Consider the following 26834-nt stretch of genomic DNA (forward strand, 5'->3'; position numbering starts at 1 on the left):
CCCAGAACTTTTAAAAAGCTTGAAACACCCCTATAGCCCACGTAGCCTGCAGCCAGTGTTGTAAAAGTTAGATGCTTCATGCGGTATTTGATAAGGGATGACACTCTACCGTTTTTAAATTGTCCTAAACTTGTTGAGAGAATTGCTTTAAAACTTAACTGTTACCATGTTGTTGCTTTGGTTAAAAATGTGTCAGCCAAATGTAATGTAATGTAATGTAATAATGGTGTAGGCATATCTGATTAAGACCCAAAGAGTGGTTGAGACATACTTATTAAATTACACTGGGAGAAAAGAAGACTATCTTCACTTTTTCCCTTTGCAACTGTCAAAGAAATCCCATAAACACAGGAAGGCCTAGGGTAGCCTACATCAGATGGCCTAAAGATTAGGCTCTTCTGCATAGCATTAAGTGATTTGCATGCAGTAATTTGAACACTGACCTTGATCTAGCCTACTTTGGCTATTTAAAGGTAATTTATTGCCAAAACATCACACAATATAAATGAGCTATAACAAACAATAAAGGACTTAATCACACACAAACTTCTATTTTACTGACTACAAAAATAATAATTATGTAGGAAGTTTAGAAGTTTGAAACCCAGAATTGACCAAAAGTGCACCAAATTCAACACAAATGACTCAATACACTTGGAGGAGGCCTGCGTCCTTTCTTTTCCAGATATTTTAGGATTTGGATATCGCTTCAGTATCGAGTATCAAGATATTTATGGCAGGTATTGTATCGAAGTCATAATTTTGGTATCGTGATAACTATGCCAGACCCACTCTGTTTTCTAGATGTCGAGGATCGGAGGCTCTACCACCACAACAAGTGATGCTGCTCAATGGCATATTAGAAGAGCACATTATCAAGCTCTAGTATGGAGGCAAGCAGGCTGAGTGGGGGTAGGGAGGAGGTGTGAAATTGCCCCAGAGGAGGTTGAGTGGGGATAGGGAGGAGGTGTGAAATTGCCCCAGAGGAGGTTGTGTGGGGGTGGGGAGATGTGAAATTGCCCTAGAGGAGGTTGAGTGGGGGTGGGGAGATGTGAAACTGCCCTAGAGGAGGTTGAGTGGGGGTGGGGAGATGTAAAATTGCCCCAGAGGAGGTTAAGTGGGGGTGGGGAGGAGGTGTGAAATTGAAATCTCAATTGCTTATGTGCTGGGTACAATTTTAGGGTAGATGTGATCACTGATCAGATCTATTGCATTTCTGATGTGGAAATAGATTAATTGATTTAAAGTCTTCCTAAACCCAATAAACACCAAAATGCATTTTCACCTGTTTGTTAATAAACCTTGACTTTCAAATGCAAATTAGAATGATGGGACAGGAGATGGGAATGGTCATGGATCCAAATTAGAATGATGGGGCATGAGATGGGAATGGTCATGGATCCAAATTAGAATGATGGGGCATGAGATGGGAATGTTCATGGATCCAAATTAGAATGTTGGGGCATGAGATGGGAATGGTCATGGATCCAAATTAGAATGATGGGACATGAGATGGGAATGGATATCCTACCCGAAAATGACTTTGGTTGTAGTTGAAGTTATCTGTATGAATATAACTTGAGTAAATGACATAAAGTATGTTAAGTTCGCTGTACTAAAGTCAAAGTACACATAAATAGTAAAACAGCCAGCCTTTGGACCTTTTGAATATTATCAAGTTTATCCAGCAACTACTTCATAAACAATTTGTATAGAGCCTAAATAAAAGTGAATTTGGTTAACAAATCAATCAAGCAGTCAGCAATGTGAATATCCTGGAGCTTAAAAACCACCTGAAAACATGGAGCCTACATCCCACTGGTAAACAAGGTGTTCAAAACATGGAGCCTACATCCCACTTCATAAACAAGGTGTTCAAAACATGGAGCCTACATCCCACTGGTAAACACAGTGTTCAAAACATGGTGGTCAAACACAAAACATGGAGCCTACATCCCACTTCATAAACGAGGTGTTCAAACACAAAACATGGAGCCTACATCCCACTTCATAAACAAGGTGTTCAAACGCAAAACATGGAGCCTACATCCCACTTCATAAACAAGGTGTTCAAAACCTGGAGCCTACATCCCACTTCATAAACAAGGTGTTCAAAACCTGGAGCCTACATCCCACTTCATAAACAAGGTGTTCAAAACATGGAGCCTACATCCCACTTCATAAACAAGGTGTTCAAAACCTGGAGCCTACATCCCACTTCATAAACAAGGTGTTCAAAACCTGGAGCCTACATCCCACTTCATAAACAAGGTGTTCAAAACATGGAGCCTACATCCCACTTCATAAACAAGGTGTTCAAAACATGGAGCCTACATCCCACTTCATAAACAAGGTGGTCAAAGCCTGAACAACTTACAGAACAACAATGGGTTGTTTTTTTCTCTTTGCTTCATCCTGTCCTTCATTTCTCCTCACCTGACCTCCTTTCCCTTTTGCACCTTAACCCATGACAGCAGCCCAGTTGTTGTTTGAAACTGACAATCTTCTCAAAGTTGGAAGAGCGGACATTTTAATGTCTTTAGCTAAACACAAAAGGAATTTGGTATGAGAGCCCATCACTCCAACATGAGTCAGCAAACACTGATTGTAAATACGGCCAGGGCTGCTCATCTTCGTCTCCTCCACAAACCATGGTTTTCACTTTGTGTGAATGACGCTATTTTCTGCATCTTTTGAAATTCAACCGTGGGTTCTTTGAAGGAGAAACGAGAATGCGCACCTGTCCTGAATTACATACATCTGGCTTCACATAGGAGCTCCTACTCACCCTAGATTGGTGTTAGTGTGTGTGTGTGTGTGTGAGAGAGAGAGAGAGAAAGTTTGATTTTCTCCTTCACTGGCATGAGGAGCAGTGTATGTTCAGTAAATGCTGACATTTCAGACTCCACAGGCGCTTTTATCAAAAGTGACCCACAGAATCAGGAATAACATTCATTACATCAGTCGATACTATTACTAAACGACTAAATAGCAAATCATGCAAACAAATAAATTCAGTTAAGTTTCACCGTTGGTCAAATATAGCGTAATATAAGCTTTTGAACACAATGCCATCGAGTAAAAATGATGAAACGTCTATAGCAAGTGGAGGCCACAAGCCAAAAGAAAATGATGTTTGTGACCTTTATTTTTGTTGCAACTTCCCAAAAGGCCTAATCATTTGCGGCAGAAAGTAAGACATTTATTCCAAGCAATTCTGAGTTTTGTTTATTATTTTGTTTTTTAAAAAACATCCAATTCCATGTAAAAAATAAACATGAATTTGTTCAGCCATTATGAGATACCTTGTCATCGGCATAGTCATGCAGAGTTGATTTGTACATATTCTACACACTTATTTACAATGATAGAATAACTTTTCTAAAATCTCAAAGCATCTCTCATAGTAATAGTTATAAGAGTTTTTGCATCGCAACTTTTAGTTGTAGTTTTATACAGTATGTCTGATCTCATGAGGTGTTTCTCTTTATATTCAAATTTGGTCTCATATTCATTCAGCTCATTAGTAAACAACATGAACATCAAGGAATAGGATCAACTAGAATATCAATAGAATAGGATAAAATAGAATATCAATAGAATAGGATCAAACAATGAGTATCTCAGTAAATGTGACATTTTGAATTCTGACACTTCCAATGTGGAAGTAGATTGAACAGTTGATTCAAAGACTTCCCAAACCGAAAACTCCAAAATATTTATGCAGTTTCACCATTTTGTGTGCACATACATGTTTTGGTAAATATTGACTTCAATATTATTAAAAAACCATTTCAGTCAAATCAGTTTTGTTGATATTTACCTCTAGTGTATTTTCTCTGATGGGTCTTAAGAGTTGAGTTTCGACTGAAACTCTTACCACATGTAGTACATTAATCGGCTTTACTCTTGTGTGGATCTTCTGGTGTCCAATTAGACGATACCTTTGGCTGAAGGCCATTCCACAGTCAGAGCACTGATAAGGCTTTTCTCTGGTGATGACCTTCTGGTGTCGCATTAGATGAAGCCTTTGACTAAAGGCCTTTCCACAGTCAGAGCACAGATGTGGCTTTTCTCCTGTATGCGTGCGAGTTTGGGTGTTGATCTGAAAACTATTCTTGAAACTCTTCCCACATGTAGTACACTGATATGACTTTGTGTGGATCTTCTGGTGTTCCTGGAGATGAGATATTTGACTAAAGGCCTTTCCACAGTCAGTGCACTGATACAGCTTTTCTCCTGTGTGGATCCTCTGGTGTGCCTTAAGATTAGATATTCTACTAAAGGCCTTTCCACAGTCAGGGCACTGATACGGCTTTTCTCCTGTATGTGTGCGCTGATGGGTGTTGACCTGAGAACTAGTCTTGAAACTCTTCCCACATGTAGTACACTGATACGGCTTTACTCCTGTGTGGATCTTCTGGTGTTCCTGGAGATGAGAAGATCGACTAAAGGCCTTGTCACAGAGAGGGCATTGATAAGGCCTTTCTCCTGTGTGGATTCTCTGGTGTTCCTTGAGATGAGACATTTGAATATAGGCCTTTCCACAGTCAGAGCACTTATATGGCTTTTCTCCTGTGTGGATCCTCTGGTGTGACTTTAGAAGATTCATCTTAGAAAAGGCTTTTCCACACTCAGTACAAAGATGTGCCTTAACCTGAGCATGTCTCATCTCATCTTTCTGAATAATTTCTCTGAGATTACAGTCTTCCTCCTGGTTTATTTTAATCAATGGAGACTTTTTGTCTTCCCAGTTTAAGGTTGTTGATAGGAATGTTTCAGACTTGCAGTCATGATCCAGTCCAGGGTTTTCTTTTTCTTTCTGAACTGCAAACAGGTATTCTTGAAGGAAATCATCAAACTCTTCTTCTTTTATCTTCTTCACTGGCATGGGCACCAGTGTTGGTTCAGTAAATCCTGACATTTCAGACTCAAGTTCTGTGATATGAGAGAAATCCAGTCAACTATCAATTGAATAATCAAACAAGTGTAAAGAGCATCCTCTTGCCACCTCTAAACACGAGAGTTCAGAAATCTGACTCCACTCTTGTGTCTATATAATGCTTTTTCTCTCTGACCCATTGGGTCAATCTAACCAATCAGTGACAGGAACCTTTATGATGTAAATTAGAATGACAGAACATGCAATGGGATTGGCCACAAATGCACTTGCAGACACTCCACAAACGAGGGTCGTTGGAGGTGTGAAATGAAAGGTGGGGGGAGAAGGAGGGGGTTGTGGGTAATTAAGCAAGAAAGCTTCCATACCTATTTCTGTAGGTGTGTATGTTGAGAGCAGAGGTGGACACACTTTTTGGCTCAAGGGCCAGATTGGGTCTTGAACCTAATTGAACCTAAGTAAACTAATCTGAAAATAAAAGAAACAAATGCTTGGTTTGAGTTGATGCTGAACCCTCTAATTGGCCAAGGTCTTTTTAAAGTTTGGATAGATGTCAAGAAAGACCTTAGTAGCTTGACACGGTTGTGATATAATTTTTTCTGATTCAGGCTAAAATGAGCAGCAGGTACACAAACCATAAGAATGTTGTGTTCTATGCATTTGCCAGTAGGTGGCGATAACACACTAATGCTAGTCAGTGTACCCCTTAGCCTTGTTTTGGTTTACACAATGGCGGCTGCCGAAAGAAGGCTAATTAGATTCCTGGGGTCAAAATTCACCAGCCTTTTGGAGTGCAAGTAGAATAGAATTGTGAGAAACTTCCATGTGAATGAGCACTGTTTCCACATTTGATGGTCCTCATGTGGACACAGTCAAGACTTAACTTGCCCCAGAGGAGGTTGAGTGGGGGTAGGGAGGAGGTGTGAAATTGCCCCAGAGGAGGTTGGGTGGGGGTAGGGAGCAGGTGTGAAAATTCCCCAGAGGAGGTTGAGTGGGGATAGGGAGGAGGTGTGAAATTACCCCAGAGGAGATTGAGTGGGGTAGGGAGGAGGTGTGAAATTGCCCCAGAGGAGGTTGAGTGGGGTAGGGAGGAGGTGTGAAATTGAAATCTCAATTGCATCTCCTTCAGTACAGTGTCCCTGTCACTACATTAGGGCAATGGGATTGATATTTGTTTGGTGGCTTTTGGCCACAGAGAAGAGTGCCACCTTCTGGCCAGCCACCAACACCACTTCCAGCAGGAACCTACTCTTCCAAGGAGATTTCTTATCCAAGTACTAACTAAGCCTGCTTAGCTTCAGTAATTCAGCAGAGTCAGGGTATCTACTGGTCTGGCTGCTGGATAAAAACAAAAGGTGAAAGGCATATACAATTCTAACCGTCTCACTGAATTGCATTACTGTATGCACACTCAATTCTCACTGGTATCTGCAGACAACACGTACCAAAACAAGATTAGTTCATAGATTTCACATGTAAAATACATTTTATACAACCCCACCTCCATCTTGCCTGTTCATAATTCTGAGAAATTTTTGAATTGTGTGCATGTGTACGTTATGTTTGTATGTGTGTGTGTGTGTAAGACTGATGAAATGTCTATTGCAAGTGGAAGCCACATGTAAAAAGAAAATGATTTTCATGACCTTTATTTTTTGTTGCAACTTCCAAAAGACTTAATCATTTGCATCAGAATGTAAGACATTTATTTATTCCAAATTGTTGGAATTATGAGATACCTTGTCATCGGCATAGTCATGCAGAGTTGATTTGTACATATTCTACACACTTATTTACAACGATAGAATAACATTTCCATAATCTCAAAGCATCTCTCATAGTAATAGTTATAAGAGTTTTTGCATCGCAACTTTTAGTTGTAGTTTTATACAGTATGTCTGATCTCATGAGGTGTCATATCAGCCATTTTGTTTTATTAAGGATCAAACAATGAGTATCTCAGTGTTGGATACAATTTCAGGGTAAATGTGAAATTTTGAATTCTATGACACTTCCCATGTGGAAGTAGATTTAAAAGTTGATTCAAAGACTTCCCAAACCGAAAACACCAAAAGACTTATGCAGTTTCACCATTTTGTGTGCACATACATGTTTTGGTAAATCTTGCATTCAATGTTATTAAAATAATATTTCAGTCAAATCAGTTTTGTTAATATTTACCTCTAGTGTGTTTTCTCTGATGGGTTTTAAGAGTTGAGTTTCGACTGAATCTTTTACCACATGTAATACATTAATCAGCTTTTCTCCTGTGTGGATCTTCTGGTGTCTCATTAGATGATGCCTTTGACTGAACGCCATTCCACAGTCAGTGCACTGATACGGCTTTTCTCCTGTGTGGATCCTCTGGTGTGTCTTAAGATGAGATATTCGACTAAAGGCCTTTCCACAGTCAGTGCACTGATACAGCTTTTCTCCTGTGTGGATCCTCTGGTGTGTCTTAAGATAAGATATTCGACTAAAGGCCTTTCCACAGTCAGAGCACTGATGTGGCTTTTCTCCTGTGTGGATCCTCAGGTGGTAATTGAGAGAAGAAATTTGACTAAAGGCCTTTCCACAGTCAATGCACTGATGCGGCTTTTCTCCTGTATGGATCTTCCTGTGTTCCTTCAGATGAGCCTTTCGACTAAAGGCCTGTCCACAGTCAGAGCACTGATGTGGCTTTTCTCCTGTGTGGATCCTCAGGTGGTAATTGAGAGAAGAACTTTGAATAAAGGCCTTTCCACAGTCAGTGCACTGATGCGGCTTTTCTCCTGTATGGATCTTCCGGTGTTCCTTTAGATGAGCCTTTCGACTAAAGGCCTGTCCACAGTCAGAGCACTGATGTGGCTTTTCTCCTGTGTGGATGCTCAGGTGGTCCTTGAGAGAAGAAATGTGACTAAAGGCCTTTCCACAGTCAGTACACTGATAAGGCTTTTCTCCTGTGTGGATCCTCCGGTGTTTCAGGAGGGTTGACGCATCACCAAAGGCCTTTCCACAGTCAGAGCACTGATACGGCTTTTCTCCTGTGTGGATCCTCAGGTGTGTCTTAAGATGAGATATTCGACTAAAGGCCTTTCCACAGTCAGTGCACTGATACAGCTTTTCTCCTGTGTGGATCCTCTGGTGTGACTTTAGAAGATTCATCTTAGAAAAGGCTTTTCCACACTCAGTACAAAGATGTGCCTTCACCTCAGCATGTCTCATCTCATCTTTCTGAATAATTTCTCTGAGATTACAGTCCTCCTCCTGTTTTATTTTAATCAATGGAGACTTTTTGTCTTCCCAGTTTAAGGTTGTTGATAGGAATGTTTCAGACTTGCAGTCATGATCCAGTCCAGGGTTTTCTTTTTCTTTCTGAACTGCAAACAGGTATTCTTGAAGGAAATCATCAAACTCTTCTTCTTTGATCTCCTTCACTGGCATGGGCACCAGTGCTGGTTCAGTAAATCCTGACATTTCAGACTCCAGTTCTGTGATATGAGAGAAATCCTGTCAGCTATCAATTGAATAATCAAACAAGTGTAAAGAGCATCCTCTTGTCCACCTCTAAACAAGAGAGTTCAGAAATCTGACTCCACTCTAAAGTTTATATAATGCTTTTTCTCTCTGGTCCATTGGGTCAATCTAACCAATCAGTGACAGGAACCTTTATGATGTAAATTAGAATGATAGAGCATCCAATGGGATTGGCCACAGATGCACTTGCAGACACTCCACAAACGAGGGTAGGTGGAGGTGTGAAATGAAAGGTGGGGGGGGAGAAGGATGGGGTTGTGGGTAATTAAGAAAGAAAGCTTCCATACCCATTTTTTTAGGTGTGTATGTTGAGAGCAGAGGTGGACAAACGTTTTGGCTCAAGGGCCACATTGGGTCTTGAACCTAAGTAAACTAAGCTGAAAATAAAAGAAACAAATTCTTGGCTTGGGTCGATGCTGAACCCTCTAATTTGCCAAGGTCTTTTTAAAATTTAGATAGATGTCAAGAACATTGGCGACACGTACCAAAGGAAGGCCCAGGTGTGAGAGCGCTCTGAGGGCCCCATCACGACACATGCTGGCCCAGGATCAATTACCTCTGATACATGCAATACACATTACGGTTGACTTCAATTGTTTATGCAAAAGGACCTAAGGCACCGAAGTAGTTTAGTAGTTACAGATCACAATTTCAAATAAAAAAACACACGACTACATAGGATCCATTACATGTGAAAACGTTAAAAATAATTTTATTAACAGCCTGCAGTCCAGGGTAATCTAATATTACTGCATTAACATCAACTCGCATGGAATTATGGGAACACTCAATGCACTTCTTCAACCCTGCTGAAACTGCAAGCGTATATTGCTTGCTTATAAACTTGCACTGCGCAGAAACAAAACTTAATGTAGCCTAACTTATTTAACCATGCAGAAACCAAATAAAATCATTCATATGCATACAATCCCCAATATGCATGAATTAGGCGTGAATTAGGCCATTAGAAGGCCATCTTACGAGCCTTTCGTTGTGCAAAATCGTCAATGATGTTCCCAATATTTAATGTTCTGGCTCCCTACCTGTTGCATGACTGTTTACAGTTACTGCTGCTGCTGCTAGGTGTCCTGTCCTCACGGTCACTCTTGGTTAAAAATCCAAATTGGTCTAATTCCGTGAGTTTTCCCACCCTTTACCCTTGCACTTTACACTCCTGTTGCAGCCGCTCTTGTGTTTGAAGGGCATTTTGGTCGGAATGATGACTGAAATGTGCAGCCACCATCCGTTCAAAAAATCACAACAAATCACTTACCCACACAAATCGCCTACCCAGAAATCCTTGCTGCATCTCAGTAGAAAGAAAGATACTCTGGCGAAACAGTATGACGACAAAGAAAGATGGTAATTTGATTTAGCCGTTTTTTATTTGATAGTTTGATTCTTAATGGTGAAGTTCTAAAAAAAAAAAAGTCGGCAGGGCGGGGGTAGCAACGGGCCCCGGTAGGTCACGGGCCCTGTTGCGATTGCACTTGCTGCACCTACTATAGTTACGCCACTGGTCAAGAAAGACCTTAGTAGCTTGACACGGTTGTGATATAATTTGTCTGATTCAGGCTAAAATGAGCAACAAGTAAATTAAGCAAATTAGAATGTTGGGGCAAGAGATGGGAATGGTCATGGATCCAAATTAGAATGATGGGGCATGAGATGGGAATGGTCATCGATCCAAATTATAACTAGATGTACCGCAGAGCGGTACAAAATATGACCGCTGCCCAGTCCAGCACATTCTTTCCACAAAAATAAGTCACGCTTGTCAAATTGTGTTCAATTCCTACTTTGTTCCTTTTTTGTGTGTTTGTAATTGTGTGTGTGGTTGTTTTGTGTATATGTGTTTTGTGTGTGTTTTTTGTGTGTGTGTGTGTGTATGTAGGTGTGTTTGTATGTGTAGGTGCATGTGTAGTGTGTGTGTGTACGTGTCTTTGTGTGTGTGTGTGTGTGTGTATGTGTGCATGTGTGTGTGTGTGTCTTTATGTATGTGTACATAAATAAAGCAAATCAGGGAACCACCTACTCTTTGCGATAAGTGCCATGGGATCGTTAACAACCATGGTGAGTCAGGACCTCAACTTAACATTCATGCAAAGGAAAACATCTCCTGCAGTACAGTGTCCCTGTCACTACATTAGGGCATTGGGATTGATATTTGTTTGGTGGCTTTTGGACACAGAGAAGAGTGCCACCTACTGGCCAGCCACCAACACCACTAGTTAAAAACTATTCTGTGTGGATCATCTGGTGTTTCAGGAGGGTTGATGTATCACCAAAGGCCATTCCACAGTCAGAGCACTGATACGGCTTTTCTCCTGTGTGGATCCTCTGGTGTACCTTGAGATTAGATATTTGACTAAAGGCCTTTCCACAGTCAGAGCACTGATAAGGCTTTTCTCCTGTATGTGTACGCTGATGGGTGTTGACGTCTGCTTTGGTCTTGAAACTCTTCCCACAGTTAGTGCACTGATACGGCTTTTCTCCTGTGTGGGTCTTCCGGTGTTCCTTTAGATGAGCCTTTCGACTAAAGGACTGTCCACAGTCAGAGCACTGATATGGGTTTTCTCCTGTTTGGATCCTCTGCTGTTCCTTGTGGATCCTCTGGTGTGCCTTGATATTAGATATTTGACTAAAGGCCTTTCCACAGTCAGTGCACTGATACGGCTTTTCTCCTGTGTGGATCCTCTGGTGTACCTTGAGGTTAGATATTTGACTAAAGGCCTTTCCACAGTCAGTGCACTGATACGGCTTTTCTCCTGTGTGGATCCTCTGGTGTGTCTGGAGGGCTGACGCATCACCAAACGCCTTTCCACAGTCAGAGCACTGATGCAGCTTTTCTCCTGTGTGGATCCTCTGGTGTTTCATTAGATGGGAACTTTGACTAAAGGCCTTACCACAGTCAGAGCACTGATATGGCTTTTCTCCTGTGTGGATCCTCTGGTGTTCCTCAAGAGTATATTTTTGACTAAAGGCCTTTCCACAGTCAGAGCACTGATGAAACTTTTCTCCTGTGTGGATCTTCTGGTGTTTCATTAGATGAGAACTTTGACTAAAGGCCTTACCACAGTCAGAGCACTGATACGGCTTTTCTCCTGTGTGGATCCTCAGGTGTGACTTTAGAAGATTCATCTTAGAAAAGGCTTTTCCACACTCAGTACAAAGATGTGCCTTAATCTCAGCATGTCTCATCTCATCTGTATTGATTTTGGTGATGATTTATAAGGGAAGAAAGGTGGGGAAAATAAAACACTAAGTATTATTATTATTCCAATGATGTGTTTCACGTCAACATTTACACAATACAAACAATAAATTAGCAACTTACTTGTAGGAGACAAGTCTTTCTGAATAATTTCAGAGTCTTCCTCCTGGTTTATTTTCATCAATGGGGACTTTTTGTCTTCCCAGTTTAAGGTTGTTGATAGGAATGTTTCAGACTTGTAGTCATGATCCAGTCCAGGGTTTTCTTTTTCTTTCTGAACTGCAAACAGGTACTCTTGAAGGAAATCATCAAACTCTTCTTCTTTTATCTTCTTCACTGGCATGGGCACCAGTGTTGGTTCAGTAAATCCTGACATTTCAGCCTCAAGTTCTGTGATATGAGAGAAATCCAGTCAACTATCAATTGAATAATCAAACAAGTGTAAAGAGCATCCTCTTGTCCACCTCTAAACACGGGAGTTCAGAATTCTGACTCCACTCTGATGTTTATATAATGCTTTTTCTCTCTGACCCATTGGGTCAATCTAACCAATCAGTGACAGGAACCTTTATGATGTAAATTAGAATGATAGAGCATCCAATGGGATTGGCCACAGATGCACTTGCAGACACTCCACAAACGAGGGTAGGTGGAGGTGTGAAATGAAAGGTGGGGGGAGAAGGAGGGGGGTTGTGTGTAATTAAGCAAGAAAGCTTCCATACCTATTTTTGTAGGTGTGTATGTTTAGAGCAAAGGTAAGACCTATGTAACATAGTTTGAATGAAGTTTCTATGTTAAACGGTTAAAGCGGCATTAAGTGTGTTAGAAGAAGAAGTTTAATAATAAGAATGCTTTGGAAGAACAGTACAGTGCATTTTCATGGTGATACCAGTTTTAGCTCCAGCCTAGTATAGATCATTGAATCTGACTAGTCCATTAGCTTCTCACTTGCTAGCATCACGTTTAAAAGTGACTAAGATTTCCAGTAATTTTCCTATTTAAAACTTGTCTCCTCTCAAGGTAGAAAGTGTAATAAGACCAACGGAAAATGAAATGTGGCTGAGGTGCTGAAAACGGCAACCGAAGAGTGGGGTATCGCAAACAAACAGATTGTTTTGGTTAAGGATAATCCGTCCAACATGGCTGTGGCTGCGCAGGTGGGGGACTACCTTCATGTGAAATGTTTTGCCCATACCCTCAACCTCGCCTCACAGCCCGCACTAAAACTGCCTGCTGTCGCCAGGATACTAGGAAGAGTCCGGCGCATAACCACTTTTTTCCACCGCTGTACAATCGCCAACTCCATGTTGGAGCAAAAACAAAAGCTTCTGGGCCTCCCCACTCATAAGCTCAAGACCAATGTTGTGACCCGTTGGAACAGTGGGTACGAAATGCTTGAACGTTTCTTGGAACAGCAACCAGCGATCTGTGCTGCTCTGCTGTCCCCTGAGGTCAGGCAGTGATATCTGCACCCTCAACGAAAATGACATAACAGACACTGAGGACATAATGCAGGCACTTCGACCGATGTTAGTAGCCACAAAAATTGTTTCAGAGGAGAAGAATCCCACTTTGTCTATCATTGCTCCAGTGCAGGCAAAATTGCTAAATGACACACAAGAGACAATGGGGGACAGACCAATTGTGAGGGACATCAAACAGGCAATAAGTCCACAGATGACATCAGTGACATTTATTCCACACTGGTTGCGGAGGTAGCCAGCCTTTAGGTAGGCTTTACTAGTTTATTACATTGTTTAAATAGATCTTATTTTAAAATGTTCCTATGTTCATCTGGTGATTAAACTCAATAGGCCTACTGGTTAGTGGTTAGCATTATTTTTCTTATACCTGTTTTAATGCAAAATCAGCAATTGCATTGAGCATTCCACAGCTATTTCAAACCTGAGATATATGTATTTTCTTTTAACATTTTTCTAATATTTCTCTACAGCCCACTATTAGGCAAGAGACCAGCAGCGCCTCTGCAGTGGAGATGGATGGACAGGATCTTGAGGAGCTTGAAGAGCCACAACCTAAAAGAAGATCTGCGTTGGCTGATTTACTGGGGAGAAACATTTTCTACCACCACAGCCCCACAAAAGTCAGCATTTTCCCAAGCTGAAGAGAAGTGAAGAGATACTAGGAGGCTTCTCCACTCTCAGCTTTATGTTCTATTATGTCTGCTTTATGTTACTCTATAGCAGGGATTCCCAAACTGTGGTACGCGTACCCCCGGTGGTCTGCTTTATGTTACTCTATAGTATTTAAATAATTTTAAGTTATGTGCTGGGAGCGCACCATTCATGTGAGAGGTCTCCTAACTGTGTTACATGTTATTTTCTATATTTCTGATATGTTGCTGATTGGATCATAAACGACCACAGCAATGAAGAAAAGTGAAAGTGATTGATAATGACTGACTGACTATTATTGTGTTACATGCTCCAAATGTAAAACACTTTAAGCTGCATTCTGTGTATGAAAGGTGCTATACAAATAAATCTTATTATTATTATTATTATTCAGAGAGAAAATATGTCCCGTCCTGTAATAAGGTCCTGTGTCCTGAATGTTTTCGCACTTAACTTAATGTGTAGAAGATAATAAATGTGACATTTCAAGTGAGCTGAGCAGTCTTATTTCCCCTAATTTTTTGTAATGCCTTTGAATAATATGGGGGACATAAATCGCAGTATATCACAGAATTGAATCGCAATACTTGCTGTATCGCAATATCTTAAGAATCGCAATAATATTGAATCGTGGCCCAAATATCGCAATACTACTGAATCGGCACATTTTTGCCGATTCCCACCCCTATTCGGCACAGCATTTGGGTGGTGGAGATTCAGAGCTGGATCGTTCGCTGCATGCTCTTTTTGGTGTGTTCTTGGTACAGAATCCGTGCGGTATGTTTTGGTCGTAGCATGAGTTGATAAAGTCCTCAAGACTTGGGTGAATACAAATGTGTATTTTTGAACACAAGTTGATAGAGGATGCTAACCTGACTCTCGCCAGATGAATTTCGTTCCGCCTAGCTCCACTCACATCCATATGGGATCGCTTCCGTTCAGAGTGATTTCGGCACCAGATTTTATGGTAGAGCCAATCAGGATGCAGGGTGGGAGTTTCATAGATGTGACATAGCATAGAAGCGACTGTGAGACTGTTCTCAGCGTCACGGGTTGGCTTCGATGTGAGTGGTTGAAAATTCATCTGGTGAGAAGTCAGGTTAAGAGGATGCATGATGTCTATAAAACAAGTGCAGGCCTCAACCAGGAAGAGAATTGTAGACATCACAAAAGGCATTATCATTTGCACCACAATATAAGACATTTATTCAACATTACTTTTTTGTAAATGTTTGTCTGAACAAGCCATTTCAGGTAAAATAATAAACATTATTAGTTACAAGTGTTTTTGAAACTTACAATTTTGTTATAGGATATCCAGTATGTCTGATCTCATGAGGTCTTTCTCTGTATATTCTGATTGGGCCTTAGATTCATTCAGTTAATTATACAACAAGAATATAACTAAGAGGATTAAACAGTTGCTTCCCAACAGGCTTCCCAAACCGAAAACAACAATATGGATTTTCATTTTGTGTGCGGATGCAGGCTTTGGTAAACCTTTACTTTGAAATTCATTAAAATAGTCAAATCAGTTTCGCTAATATTTAACTCATAGTGTGAACTCTCTGATGGGTATTAAGAGTTGAGCGCTGTCTGAACCTCTTTCCACATTTAATGCACAGATATGACTTTTCTCCTGTGTGGACCTTCTGGTGTTGTATTAGACCAGCTCTTTGACTAAAGGCCTTTCCACAGTCAGAGCACTGATACGGCTTTTCTCCTGTGTGAATCTTCTGGTGTTCCTTTAGATAAGACCTTTGACTAAAGGCCTTTTCACAGTTAGTACACTGATACGGCTTCTCTCCTGTGTGGATCCTCTGGTGTTTCCGGAGACGAGAGACAAAACTAAAGGCCTTTCCACAGTCAGAGCACTTATGTGGCTTTTCTCCTGAGTGGATAATCTGGTGTTCCTTTAGATGAGAGCTTCGACCAAAGGCCTTCCCACAGTCAGAGCACTGATACGGCTTTTCTCCAGTTTGTCCTGTGTATTTCTCCTTCAGGTGTTTTGTTAGATTACCTCTGTGACTAAAGGCCTTCCCACAGTCAGAGCACTGATACGGCTTTTCTCCTGTATGTGTGCGCTGATGGATTTTGACCTCTGCCTTAGTGTTGAATCTCTTCCCACATGTAGTACACTGATATGGCTTTTCTCCCGTATGTGTGCGCTGATGGGTGTTGACCAGTGACCTAGTCTTGAAACTCTTTCCACAGTCAGAGCACTGATGAGGCCTTTCTCCTGTATGTGTGCGCTGATGGATGTTGGCCTGTGACCTAGTCCTGAATCTCTTTCCACAGTCAGAGCACTGATACGGCTTTTCTCCTGTATGGATCGTCTGGTGTTGCTGGAGAGATGAGATTTGACTAAAGGCCTTTCCACAGTTAGAGCACTGATACGGCTTTTCTCCTGTATGTGTGCGCTGATGGATGTTCACCGCTGCTCTACTCTTGAAACTCTTTCCACATGTAGCACACTGATACGGCTTTACTATTGTATGTGTGCGCTGATGGGAGTTGACCTCTGCTCTACTTTTAAAACTCTTTCCACATGTATTACACTGATGTGGCTTTTCTCCTGTGTGGATCTTCTGGTGTTGTAATAGATGAGACCTTTGCCCAAAGGCCTTTCCACAGTCAGAGCACTGATGCGGCTTTTCTCCTGTATGTGTGCGCTGGTGGGTGTTGACCTCTCCCCTAGTCCTGAAACTCTTCCCACATGTAGTACACTGATACGGCTTTTCTCCTGTGTGGATCTTCTGGTGGGACTGAAGATGACTCTTCCTGCAGAAGGCCTTTCCACACTCAGTACAATGATGGGTCTTTCCCGCAGTATGTCTCATCTCATCTGTTTCTTATTTATTGATGATTTATGGGAGAAAAAGAGAGAAACACTAATTATTAACGTTAATTCAACTTTTTTATATAAGATTCACACTATAAAAAAACAAAACAAATTAGCCACTTACCTGTAGGGTAGGAGTATTTCTGAACATCTTCTCTGAAATTAGAGTCTTCCTCTTTGATTATTTCCATTAGTGGAGGCAGCTGTTCTTCACAGTTAAAGGTTGATGTGTGTGTTTCAGTCTTGCAGTCATTATCCAGTTCAGGGTTTTCTTTTACTTTCTGAACTGCAAACAGATACTCTTGAAGGAAATCATCAAACTCTTCTTTTATCTCTTTCACTGGCATGGGCAGTGGTATTGATTCAGTAAATCCTGACATGTCAGACTCCAGATCTATGATGGGAGAAAAATTTAGTCAAATATTATTATCAATTGAAACATTAAAAAGCAAACAATTGCAAATAAATGTTCTATGTTTACAGCATCCTCTTGTCCATCTCTAAACACGAGAGCTCAGAAATCTGACTCCACTCTGGTGTTTATATAATGCGTTTTCTCTCTGATCCATTGTGTTACTTTAACCAAACAGTGACAGGGGCCTTTATGATGCAATTCAGAATGATATTGGGGTGAAGGATGGGGGAGAAGAAGATTGTGGGTAATGAACAAAGAAAGCTTCCATTTGGGATATGCATGATTAATCGACGATCAATAGTTGATCATTAAAATGTTCTTCGATCACATTAATTTGTTGTCGATTAAACTAATGCAGGTTGCGTTACATAGTGTTTTGAAGCAATGAAATTAATTTCACTGTGTGGCAGCAATTAAACATTATACCACCCTGGGACAATATTGGATGCTAGACTACTCAGTTACCTACGAGTTTCCGCATTGATCTATGTTTGAGTTCGCGGTGAAGTGTTGCGTTGGACCATTTTATGGTTTAAAAAACTATAACGTTAGTTCACTGCAAACACTGCCATGTAATAATTGCCTACCAGTAGGGCTATTAGTGCACGAGCAATAGAAGACATTGTTTCGATTTAACTTGAAAAAAAGAGCTCTTCTTAATATTTTATATAGGGCTTATCCACTAACACCGCCGCGGCCATATTGTTGATATGACATTCCAGTTCTATAGGCTATTCTATGTGACAATCGCCTGTAGCACGTAGATTTGACCTGAGCAGAGCACAGTAGCCTAACGGCTTCATCTCGTCAATATCAAGAGTAGATAAACTTAATCGTTGTGGACCCATATCTAATAGACTCAATTGCATTAAGTAAAGATCGGTCATTATTGTCAGCTGTAACTTAGCCCGATATTTACTTATTTATAGCATAACTGTTATGTTACGACGGCACACATCGCAGCTGAAGGCGTTCGAGTCGCAAGGTCGGCGAACTTTTTTGTTCCACAACATCGTTTAAACATGCATGATCGCAGAGAATAAAGCTGCATCTCATTGGACTGCAATTGTATCTTGCGTTTCCCTGTTGCTCACAACCTGCAGCCAAGGACTTTGCTAAAGTAGTTTAAAGTGGGTTAGCCAGTGATTGTTCTATCTGATAACCTATACAGGAGGACCTACACAACGCTATGGTCTGGATGCAGAAAAGCAGCGTCGGTGCCAGAGAGCAACGGGTGGGGGGGGGGCTATGAGCACTGACAGGGGGGGCACCTCACCTCACTTTTATTTGATATTTTTCCAAAATTGCCATATAATAAAGGGGCATCCTTCGAGCCTTTTGGATAACAATGAATATGATCAAGGGGGGAAATAGAGCAAGAACATAGCAGTCATAGCATGGGCGTAGATTTAGGGTGGGACGCTAAGGACTAGTCCTAATCAATATTTTAAGATGACAAAATTGTCCCCACCAATATTTTAGCGAACTTATTTGTGCTGCTGATCATTCCGACAGCCAGCACAACAGTGAAACGTCGTCATATGATTTGCTGAAAAACAGAGGGGGAGAGGGAAGGGTTATCTGACATGCACGCTACAGTAGGCCTACACGCACGGAGAGTGTCAAAGCACAGGCTACTGTAGGCTACTTGTTTGCACCGGCAGTCAAGCGAGCGGGTGTGTCAACGACAATGGTAAGTTAGGGCTGTCTGCCAATACATTGCCTATCCCAAAAAAGGCCAGAGTAAAACATTGTGATGCTCCCTTTGCCCTTCAGCATGTACATGTTTGCCCCTTTTTGTGGTTTGTAGATCAGCTATGCCACCCAAAAATACGAAGCTTTTTCATTGCAGTCTAGGCAAAACAATTAGCCATACAAACTACAACTGGTGACCAGGCTTTCAAATGCGGATTTTACTGTGTAAAATAGCATTAGCTGTTAGGACATTACCCAGGATATTGTCACAGCTAACCTAGCTTCTGTAATCTTTCAACCAAAGTTAGGAGTCATGTTGAATAAGGGTGTGCCGCACGGACAGTCACATTGGCCTTAAGTCACCATCACTGACTGTTAGGCTAATTGGGCTACCAATCTTGCAGTCGCAATAAACAATGGATCTGAGACATTTCCCTGTTCCTATATTCTGTTTATGTAGGCTAATGTATTTGTGAATGTAGCCTGCACAATGCAAAGAACACTTATCTGTTCTATGATCTCATCCCAGAAAGATTTTCTTTGACTTGTTAGTTTTTTGAACATTTATTTTATCTAATGACATAGAACATATTATGATTGCCACTGATGTGAATGATCTCACAAATCAAATCAAATTAAAAAAAAAAATTGCAATAATATTGAAATTGAGATTCTTTACTTGCTATTGGTATTGAAACAATAATGTTGGTATCGTGATAACAGGAGTTGTGGATGTGTCCCCACCAGGGGCGGAGCTTGAGGGGGTGCGGCACGCCCCCGGCCCGAGGGCGCCCCTCCGTAAGGTGGGACGGGCCTCTCCCACGGCACAAGGCCGGAGGAGCTAAGATCATGCAAACGGTTTCTTTTCAATCATTTTCATCAGAGTGGGACGTATTAGGCTTATAGGTTGCCCCAGTCAGGACGAGTTATGACTCACGGTTGCTGAAAAGTTTTGAAATTTACTTTGATGATTTAGTAGGTGTAAAATATTGAATAAAATGTTCTGCTGTATGACTGGCTTTATTTTAACTCTCATATTGAACTTTACGACTTGCAAATTTACAAAATTGGATCAACGATATTGTCTCCTACAGGCGTCAATGAGAGAACACTTAAACTTACATGATTTTGGTTTCGATTTTCTAATTGGAGTAAGTATTTGATGTTTGATCGTTGTTTTAGTATGAAGCATCTTTTACGTAGCCTAATGAATGCGCTCTAGAAAGTGAAAGTAGCCTAACCTAGGCCTATGCGCTCTGTGTCTGAGCTGTCTGTGCACGTCCGCAATTGATTACGTTCCTCAAATGGAGAACACATCAATCCCATGGTATTTTTTGCCCTAAAATGCATGAAACATGCAAGTTCAAAATCAACCGCCGGTACATTACATCTCCGTTTCATATTTTGCCTAGGCTACTAGCCTACAATAAATTAAGTGAACGAACTCAACTGACAACAGGTATATCTACTGATTCGGTCATTGAGACTACAGAATACAGAACAACACACTTTTTGTCTTTCTGAAGTTTATTTTTGTATTCCGGGGTACAGTAGCTAATTGCCTAATGTCTTGACAATAGTTTTTCTTACCGGCTTGCTGTTTAAACTGACTGCGCCGCTCTGAACTTTCCCGCCAGGTTTATGACGTAAACCGCTACATCTCGGCTCTGGCATTGCCTAAACTCATCGTGTGGGAAATCAGATTATCTGTCAATATTGGGCTTTGAAAGTAAGGGATATTTGCTCAGTAGCCTAATAGTAGGCCTAGGCTACATTTTGTAACATTTATAGAGAAACCGAGGGGAAGTTAAATTAGAAATCGTTGAAAATTGAAAACACATACAAAAAAGATTCGGGGCTTTTAAAAAGAGATTCGGGGCTTGAGCCCCCGAAGCCACCCCCTCGCTCCGCCAATGCAACCACCCAGCAGTAACTTCTGCATTCAGTGAGATTTGCACCGCCCTAATTTTATTTCTGACTCTTCCCGTCCCCGTTGCAACCTCTGAGCGCTCATTCTCCAAGTACCATTAAAAACCACTTGAGGAGCACAGTGGGACAGGAGAGACTGAGTGGACTTGCCATGTTGTCCATAGAGAATGAGAGAGCAAAGAAAATGGACATAGGCCTACACAGAGCATCGTGGACGAGTTTGTGGAGCCAAGGCTCGTCGTATGCCCTTCAAATAGTTCTGCGTATTATTGTCGTTTTATTATTAGGGGTCATGTAGCCTAATGCTTTTGTTGTTCTCTTGGTTACACTTCATGTACGTTCGATGGACTTCAAAATTACATAGTTGCTCTCCGTGGCGCTGACGCTTGTAAGACCCGCTGTTGCGGGCATGTGTAGCCTATGTTGTAAAATGATGTTATGATGAGTTTAATAAAGGGCCCGGTCATGTGCCCCGCCCCCGGCTCTGACTTGTTCTGCCACTGGTCCCCACCAAAGCTGAGAGCAAACCTATGCCCTTGGGTCATAGCCTATAGACCCTTTCAACAAGGTAAACACAAACAATGCTTGAACATTCTATTTGGGCCCCAATCTACTTCCTCTGCATTAAGATAACATATGGAATGTTAAAAAGGAAGTCTTGTGGGGCCAACTATGATGCTGATAATGGAACTCTCTTGAAAGAGTCCATAGCATTGAATAGACTAGCACACAACGTTTAGAATAATATAATTTTAATACCATTGCATAGGCTACAATACAAGTAAATAGGCTATAACAGACTCAGCACTAGCAAGCATAGGCTACACTAGGCTTCGCTGTGTCTTTCCATTCATTTCGAAATGTTCTTGTAAGATCCTGCTCAAAAGCAAATTACACATACTGATAATATCACAACATTGCACATAGGCTATATGATCCCTCAAAATGTTCTTTAAAGTACAGAACAAATTCTAACACATTTACGAAGTGGCTCGGTAGATGCACCAACTGTGATGGAAAGTTTAGGAGCGAACAGGACACTCAGCATGGCTTTTAGTATTTTGTGCTGCTCTGAAAGTCCACTTTTATTGCCACTTTTAGTCTACTGTTTTTGAGTTTGGAGAAGTACTTGCAGCGACAGGCTATAGCCTACGAATGCCGACTCCACAACTGTCGCATTTCCCAGCCAGGTCCATGATAGGCTTTTTGTCACTGCTTCCAATGTCTCCCTCTGGATAAAGCAGGTTAAGACCCGTGCTGTGTTGCGCTCACTAAAGGGCGATTCCATCTCCCCTTAGAGTAGGTCTAGCCTACATGATCCAAAGCACTATACGTCTCCGTTGCTGGAGTTTATCATTAGCACTAGACACTATCGGAAAATATAGGAAATGCGACATGTCAGTTTGGCCCTTTATTTACAGTTTCTGCCATTTAGATTAACAGCTCATGCATTCAGCCTGGGTCATTCTGCAGTCATACGCGAAAAACCTTGTATTTTTCATTATCTTCCCATATCTATCTTGAGACCTTTTACTGAATTTCTCATGCAGCAGTGTCTAAAAACCCTACTGATCGAGATGTATGCCCATTTGGCGTTGCAGGAGCTGTGGCAAATGTATCAGTGGCACTCACTGCAACGGTGTGCAAGTGTTCAGAATCCCTCATTAAATTGGGATGAGAATCCCATTCATTAAAATAGTCAAATCAGTTTTTCTAATATAGTGTGAACCCTCTGAGTCTTAAGAGTTGAGCGCTGCCTGAACCTCTTTCCACACTTAATACACAGATATGTCCAGAGCCGGACAGTAACGGAGTACATTTACTTGAGTACAGTACTTAAGTACAATTTTGAGAGATCTGTACTTTACTCGAGTATCATTTTTGGGGAGTACTCATGACTTTACTAAAATACATTTGAGGCAAATATTGTACTCTTTACTCCACTACATTTCTATCCATAACCGTGAGTACCGGTTACTACTTCTAAAAAAGAGGAAAAAAAGAAAAATCCCGGAAACCCTCAATTTGTTGTTTCCCTCTCAAACGTGATTTGATTGTGCAGGCGCCACTGATTGGGACAGCCTATCAGCAATCATCTTCAGCTTTCCGCCAAAGTCAACTCCATGGTCAGATTTAGATAAGAGACGAAACAATAGATGAAGACGCAGCAGGTCCATCCCGGGAATGTGCCAACCTGTGGCCCCACCTCGCCAGACTATTTCAATTTTCTGAACAAGTTAATGATAGTTTTTTCGCTTCAAGTGTTTCAATTACAAAATAGTATTTTGTATTTGAAATACGTATTTTAAATACATGCATTAGAAATACTGCCCATCCCTGGCAACATGGTAAAAAGATGAAAATGACTTGATTTTACTTCTAATTCATTTTAAATTGTCCAAGGTATTAACATTAACATTTTTCATAACTCCATGTTGGACGTTTCTGTACATAAATGTAAGCACTGTGGCAGTAGTAATGCAATATTTAGAAAATGTAAGCTACTCTTGTACTCTTGATACTCAAGTACTTTTAAAAACAAGTACTTCAGTACTTTTACTTAAGTAGACATCTGCCTGTTGTACTTTTACTTGTACTTGAGTAAAATTTAGCAAAGGGTATCTGTACTTTTACTCAAGTAATGAAGCTGTGTACTCTGTCCACCTCTGGATATGTCTTTTCTCCTGTGTGGACCTTCTGGTGTTGTATTAGACCAGCTCTTTGACTAAAGGCCTTTCCACAGAGCACTGATACAGCTTTTCTCCGGTGTGGATCCTCTGGTGTTTCTTTAGATAAGACATTTGACTAAAGGCTTTTTCGCAGTCAGAGCACTGATACGGCTTTTCTCCTGTGTGGATCTTCTGGTGTTTCTTTAGATAAGACCTTTGACTAAAGGCTTTTTCACAGTCAGAGCACTGATACGGCTTTTCTCCTGTGTGGATCCTCTGGTGTTTCTTTAGATAAGACCTTTGACTAAAGGCTTTTTCACAGTCAGAGCACTGATACGGCTTTTCTCCTGTGTGAATCTTCTGGTGTTCCTTTAGATAAGACCTTTGACTAAAGGCTTTTTCACAGTCAGAGCACTGATACGGCTTTTCTCCTGTGTGGATCTTCTGGTGGTCCTTTAGATAATACATTTGACTAAAGGCCTTTTCACAGTCAGAGCACTGATACGGCTTTTCTCCTGTGTGGATCCTCTGGTGTTTCCGGAGACGAGAGACAAAACTAAAGGCCTTTTCACAGTCAGAGCACTGATAAGGCTTTTTCCCTGTGTGAATCCTCTGGTGTTCCTTTAGATAAGACCTTTGACTAAAGGCCTTTCCACAGTCAGTGCACTGATACAGCTTTTCTCCTGTGTGGATCCTCTGGTGTTTCCGAAGACGAGAGACACATCTAAAGGCCTTTCCACAGTCAGAGCACTGATATGGCTTTTCTCCTGTGTGGATCCTCTGGTGCTCCTTTAGATGAGCCCTTCGGCCAAAAGCCTTTTCACAGTCAGAGCACTGATGCAGCTTTTCTCCTGTGTGTCCTGTGTGTTTCTCCTTCAGGTGTTTTGTTAGATTAGATCTGTGACTAAAGGCCTTCCCACAGTCAGAGCACTGATACGGCTTTTCTCCTGTATGCGTACGCTGATGGGTGTTGACTTCTGCTTTGGTCTTGAAACTCTTCCCACAGTCAGAGCACTGATACGGCTTTTCTCCTGTGTGGATCCTCTGGTGTTTCCGGAGACCAGAGACAAAACTAAAGGCCTTTCCACAGTCAGAGCACTGATACGGCTTTTCTCCTGTGTGGATCCTCTGGTGTTTCCGGAGACCAGAGACAAAACTAAAGGCCTTTCCACAGTCAGAGCACTGGTACGGCTTTTCTCCTATATGGATCATCTGGTGTTCCTTTAGATGAGACTTTTGACTAAAGGCCTTTTCACAGTCAGAGCACTGATGCAGCTTTTCTCCTGTATGTATTGTCTGGTGTCGCTGGAGAGATGAGAGTTGCCTAAAGGCCTTTCCACAGTTAGAGCACTGATACGGCTTTTCTCCTGTATGTGTGCGCTGATGGATGTTCACCGCTGCTCTACTCTTGAAACTCTTTCCACATGTAGCACACTGATACGGCTTTTCTCTTGTATGTGTGCGTTGATGGGAGGTTACCTCTGCTTTACTTTTAAAACTCTTTCCACATGTATTACACTGATAAGGCTTTTCTCCAGTGTGGATCTTCAGGTGTTGTATTAGATTAGACCTTTGACTAAAGGCCTTTCTACAGTCAGAGCACTGATACGGCTTTTCTCCTGTATGTGTGCGCTGATGGGTGTTGAACTCTCCCCTAGTCCTGAAACTCTTCCCACATGTAGTACACGGATGTGGCTTTTCTCCTGTGTGGATCTTCAGGTGTTCCTGGAGATGATAAGATCGACTAAAGGCCTTCCCACATGCAGTACACTGATGTGGCTTTTCTCCTGTGTGGATCTTCAGGTGTGACTTGAGATTACTCTTCCTACAGAAAGTTTTTCCACACTCAGTACAATGATGGGTCTTTCCCGCAGTATGTTTCATCTCATCTGTGTTGATTTATTGATGATTTATAGAAGAAAAAAAAAGAGAAACACTAATTATTAATGTTAATTCAACTTTTTTATATAAAATTCACACTATAAAAAAACAAAACAAATTAGCCACTTACCTGTAGGGTAGGAGTATTTCTGAACATCTTCTCTGAAATTAGAGTCTTCCTCTTTGATTATTTCCATTAGTGGAGGCAGCTGTTCTTCACAGTTAAAGGTTGATGTGTGTGTTTCAGTCTTGCAGTCATTATCCAGTTCAGGGTTTTCTTTTACTTTCTGAACTGCAAACAGATACTCTTGAAGGAAATCATCAAACTCTTCTTTTATCTCTTTCACTGGCATGGGCAGTGGTATTGATTCAGTAAATCCTGACATGTCAGACTCCTATCTATGATGTAAGTCCACCAGATCTATGATGGGAGAAAAAAATCAGTGAAATATTATATCAATTTAAAGATTAAAAAGCAAACAATTGCAAATAAATGTTCTGTGTTTAGAGGATCCTCTTGTCCACCTCTAAACACAAGAGCTCAGAAATGTTCATGATCCAATTTAGAATGATAATGTATCAAATGGGCGTGGCCACTTGCAGACGGGGGGGGGGGGGTTGAAATGAAGAATGGGGGAGAAGGAGAAGATTGTTGTTAATGAACAAAGAAAGCGTCCATTATGGATGGGCATGATTAATCGACGATCAATAGTTGATCATTAAGATTTTCTTCGATCACGTTAATTTGTTGTTGATTAAACTACTGCAGGTTGCGTTACATAGTGTGTCTTGAAGCAATACATTTCACTGTGTGAGAGCAATTAAACATTATACCACCCGGGGACAATATTTGATGCTAGGCTACTCAGTTACCTACGAGTTTCCGTATTGATTTATGAAGAGTTCACGGTGAAGTGTGGCGTTGGACCATTTTATAGTTTAAAAAACAACAACGTTAGTTCACTGCAAACACTGCCATGTAATAATTGCCTACCAGTAGGGCTATCAGTGCACGAGCAATAGAAGACATTGTTTCGATTTAACTCGAAAAAAAAGAGCTCTTCTTAATATTTTATATAGGGCTTATTCGCAAACACCGGCGTGGCCATATTGTTGATATGACATTCCAGTTCTATAGGCTATTCTATGTGACAATCGCCTGTAGCACGTAGATTTGAGCTGAGCAGAGCACTGTAGCCTAACGGCTTCATCTCGTCAATATCAAGAGTAGATAAACTTAATCGTTGTGGACCCATATCTAATAGACTCAATAGCATTAAGTAAAGATCCGTCATTATTGTCAGCTGTAACTTACCCCGATATTTATTTATAGCATAACTGTTATGTTACATCGGCACACGTCGCAGCTGAAGGCGTTCGAGTCGCAAGGTCGGCGCACTTTTTTGTTCCACGACATTGTTTAAACATGCATGATCGCAGAGAATAAAGCTGCATCTCATTGGACTGCAATTGTATCTTGCGTTTGCCTGTTGCTCACAACCTGCAGCCAAGGACTTTGATAAAGTAGTTTAAAGTGGGTTAGCCAGTGATTGTTCTATCTGATAACTTATACAGGAGGACCTGGTATGGTCTGGATGCAGAAAAGGCTAACATATTTTTCTGTAACATTTCCAAAAT

At 41.2% G+C, this 26834-nt stretch overlaps 2 protein-coding genes and 2 pseudogenes across 2 annotated transcripts; all 4 read right to left on the reverse strand.

Moving 5' to 3' along the window:
- The window catches only part of LOC143122140 (uncharacterized), a 78794-nt pseudogene extending 70735 nt beyond the window's left edge, over positions 1-8059 (reverse strand).
- Positions 8060-10654: 2595 nt separating this feature from the next.
- LOC143122201 (uncharacterized) lies at positions 10655-14692 on the reverse strand. Its single transcript, XM_076283061.1, has 3 exons — positions 14638-14692; positions 11754-12020; positions 10655-11622 (listed from the first exon to the last, which is right to left on the reverse strand). Exons 2-3 carry the CDS (start codon positions 12004-12006, stop codon positions 10655-10657), a joined length of 1221 nt encoding a protein of 406 aa, XP_076139176.1. The 5' UTR covers positions 12007-12020; positions 14638-14692.
- Positions 14657-17208, reverse strand: LOC143122191 (uncharacterized). Its single transcript, XM_076283052.1, has 2 exons — positions 16732-17208; positions 14657-16616 (listed from the first exon to the last, which is right to left on the reverse strand). The coding sequence occupies exons 1-2, from the start codon at positions 16985-16987 to the stop codon at positions 15313-15315; spliced, it is 1560 nt and encodes a 519-aa protein (XP_076139167.1). The 5' UTR covers positions 16988-17208; the 3' UTR covers positions 14657-15312.
- Positions 17209-17240: 32 nt separating this feature from the next.
- Positions 17241-26834, reverse strand: part of LOC143100718 (uncharacterized) — a 164585-nt pseudogene continuing 154991 nt past the window's right edge.

The sequence above is a fragment of the Alosa pseudoharengus genome, unplaced genomic scaffold (assembly GCF_046254945.1).
Source record: "Alosa pseudoharengus isolate Yale_2024_CS ecotype anadromous, Long Island Sound unplaced genomic scaffold, YU_APseudo_1.1 YU_APseudo_1.1_scf_1, whole genome shotgun sequence".
Classification (NCBI taxonomy): Eukaryota; Metazoa; Chordata; class Actinopteri; order Clupeiformes; family Clupeidae; genus Alosa; species Alosa pseudoharengus.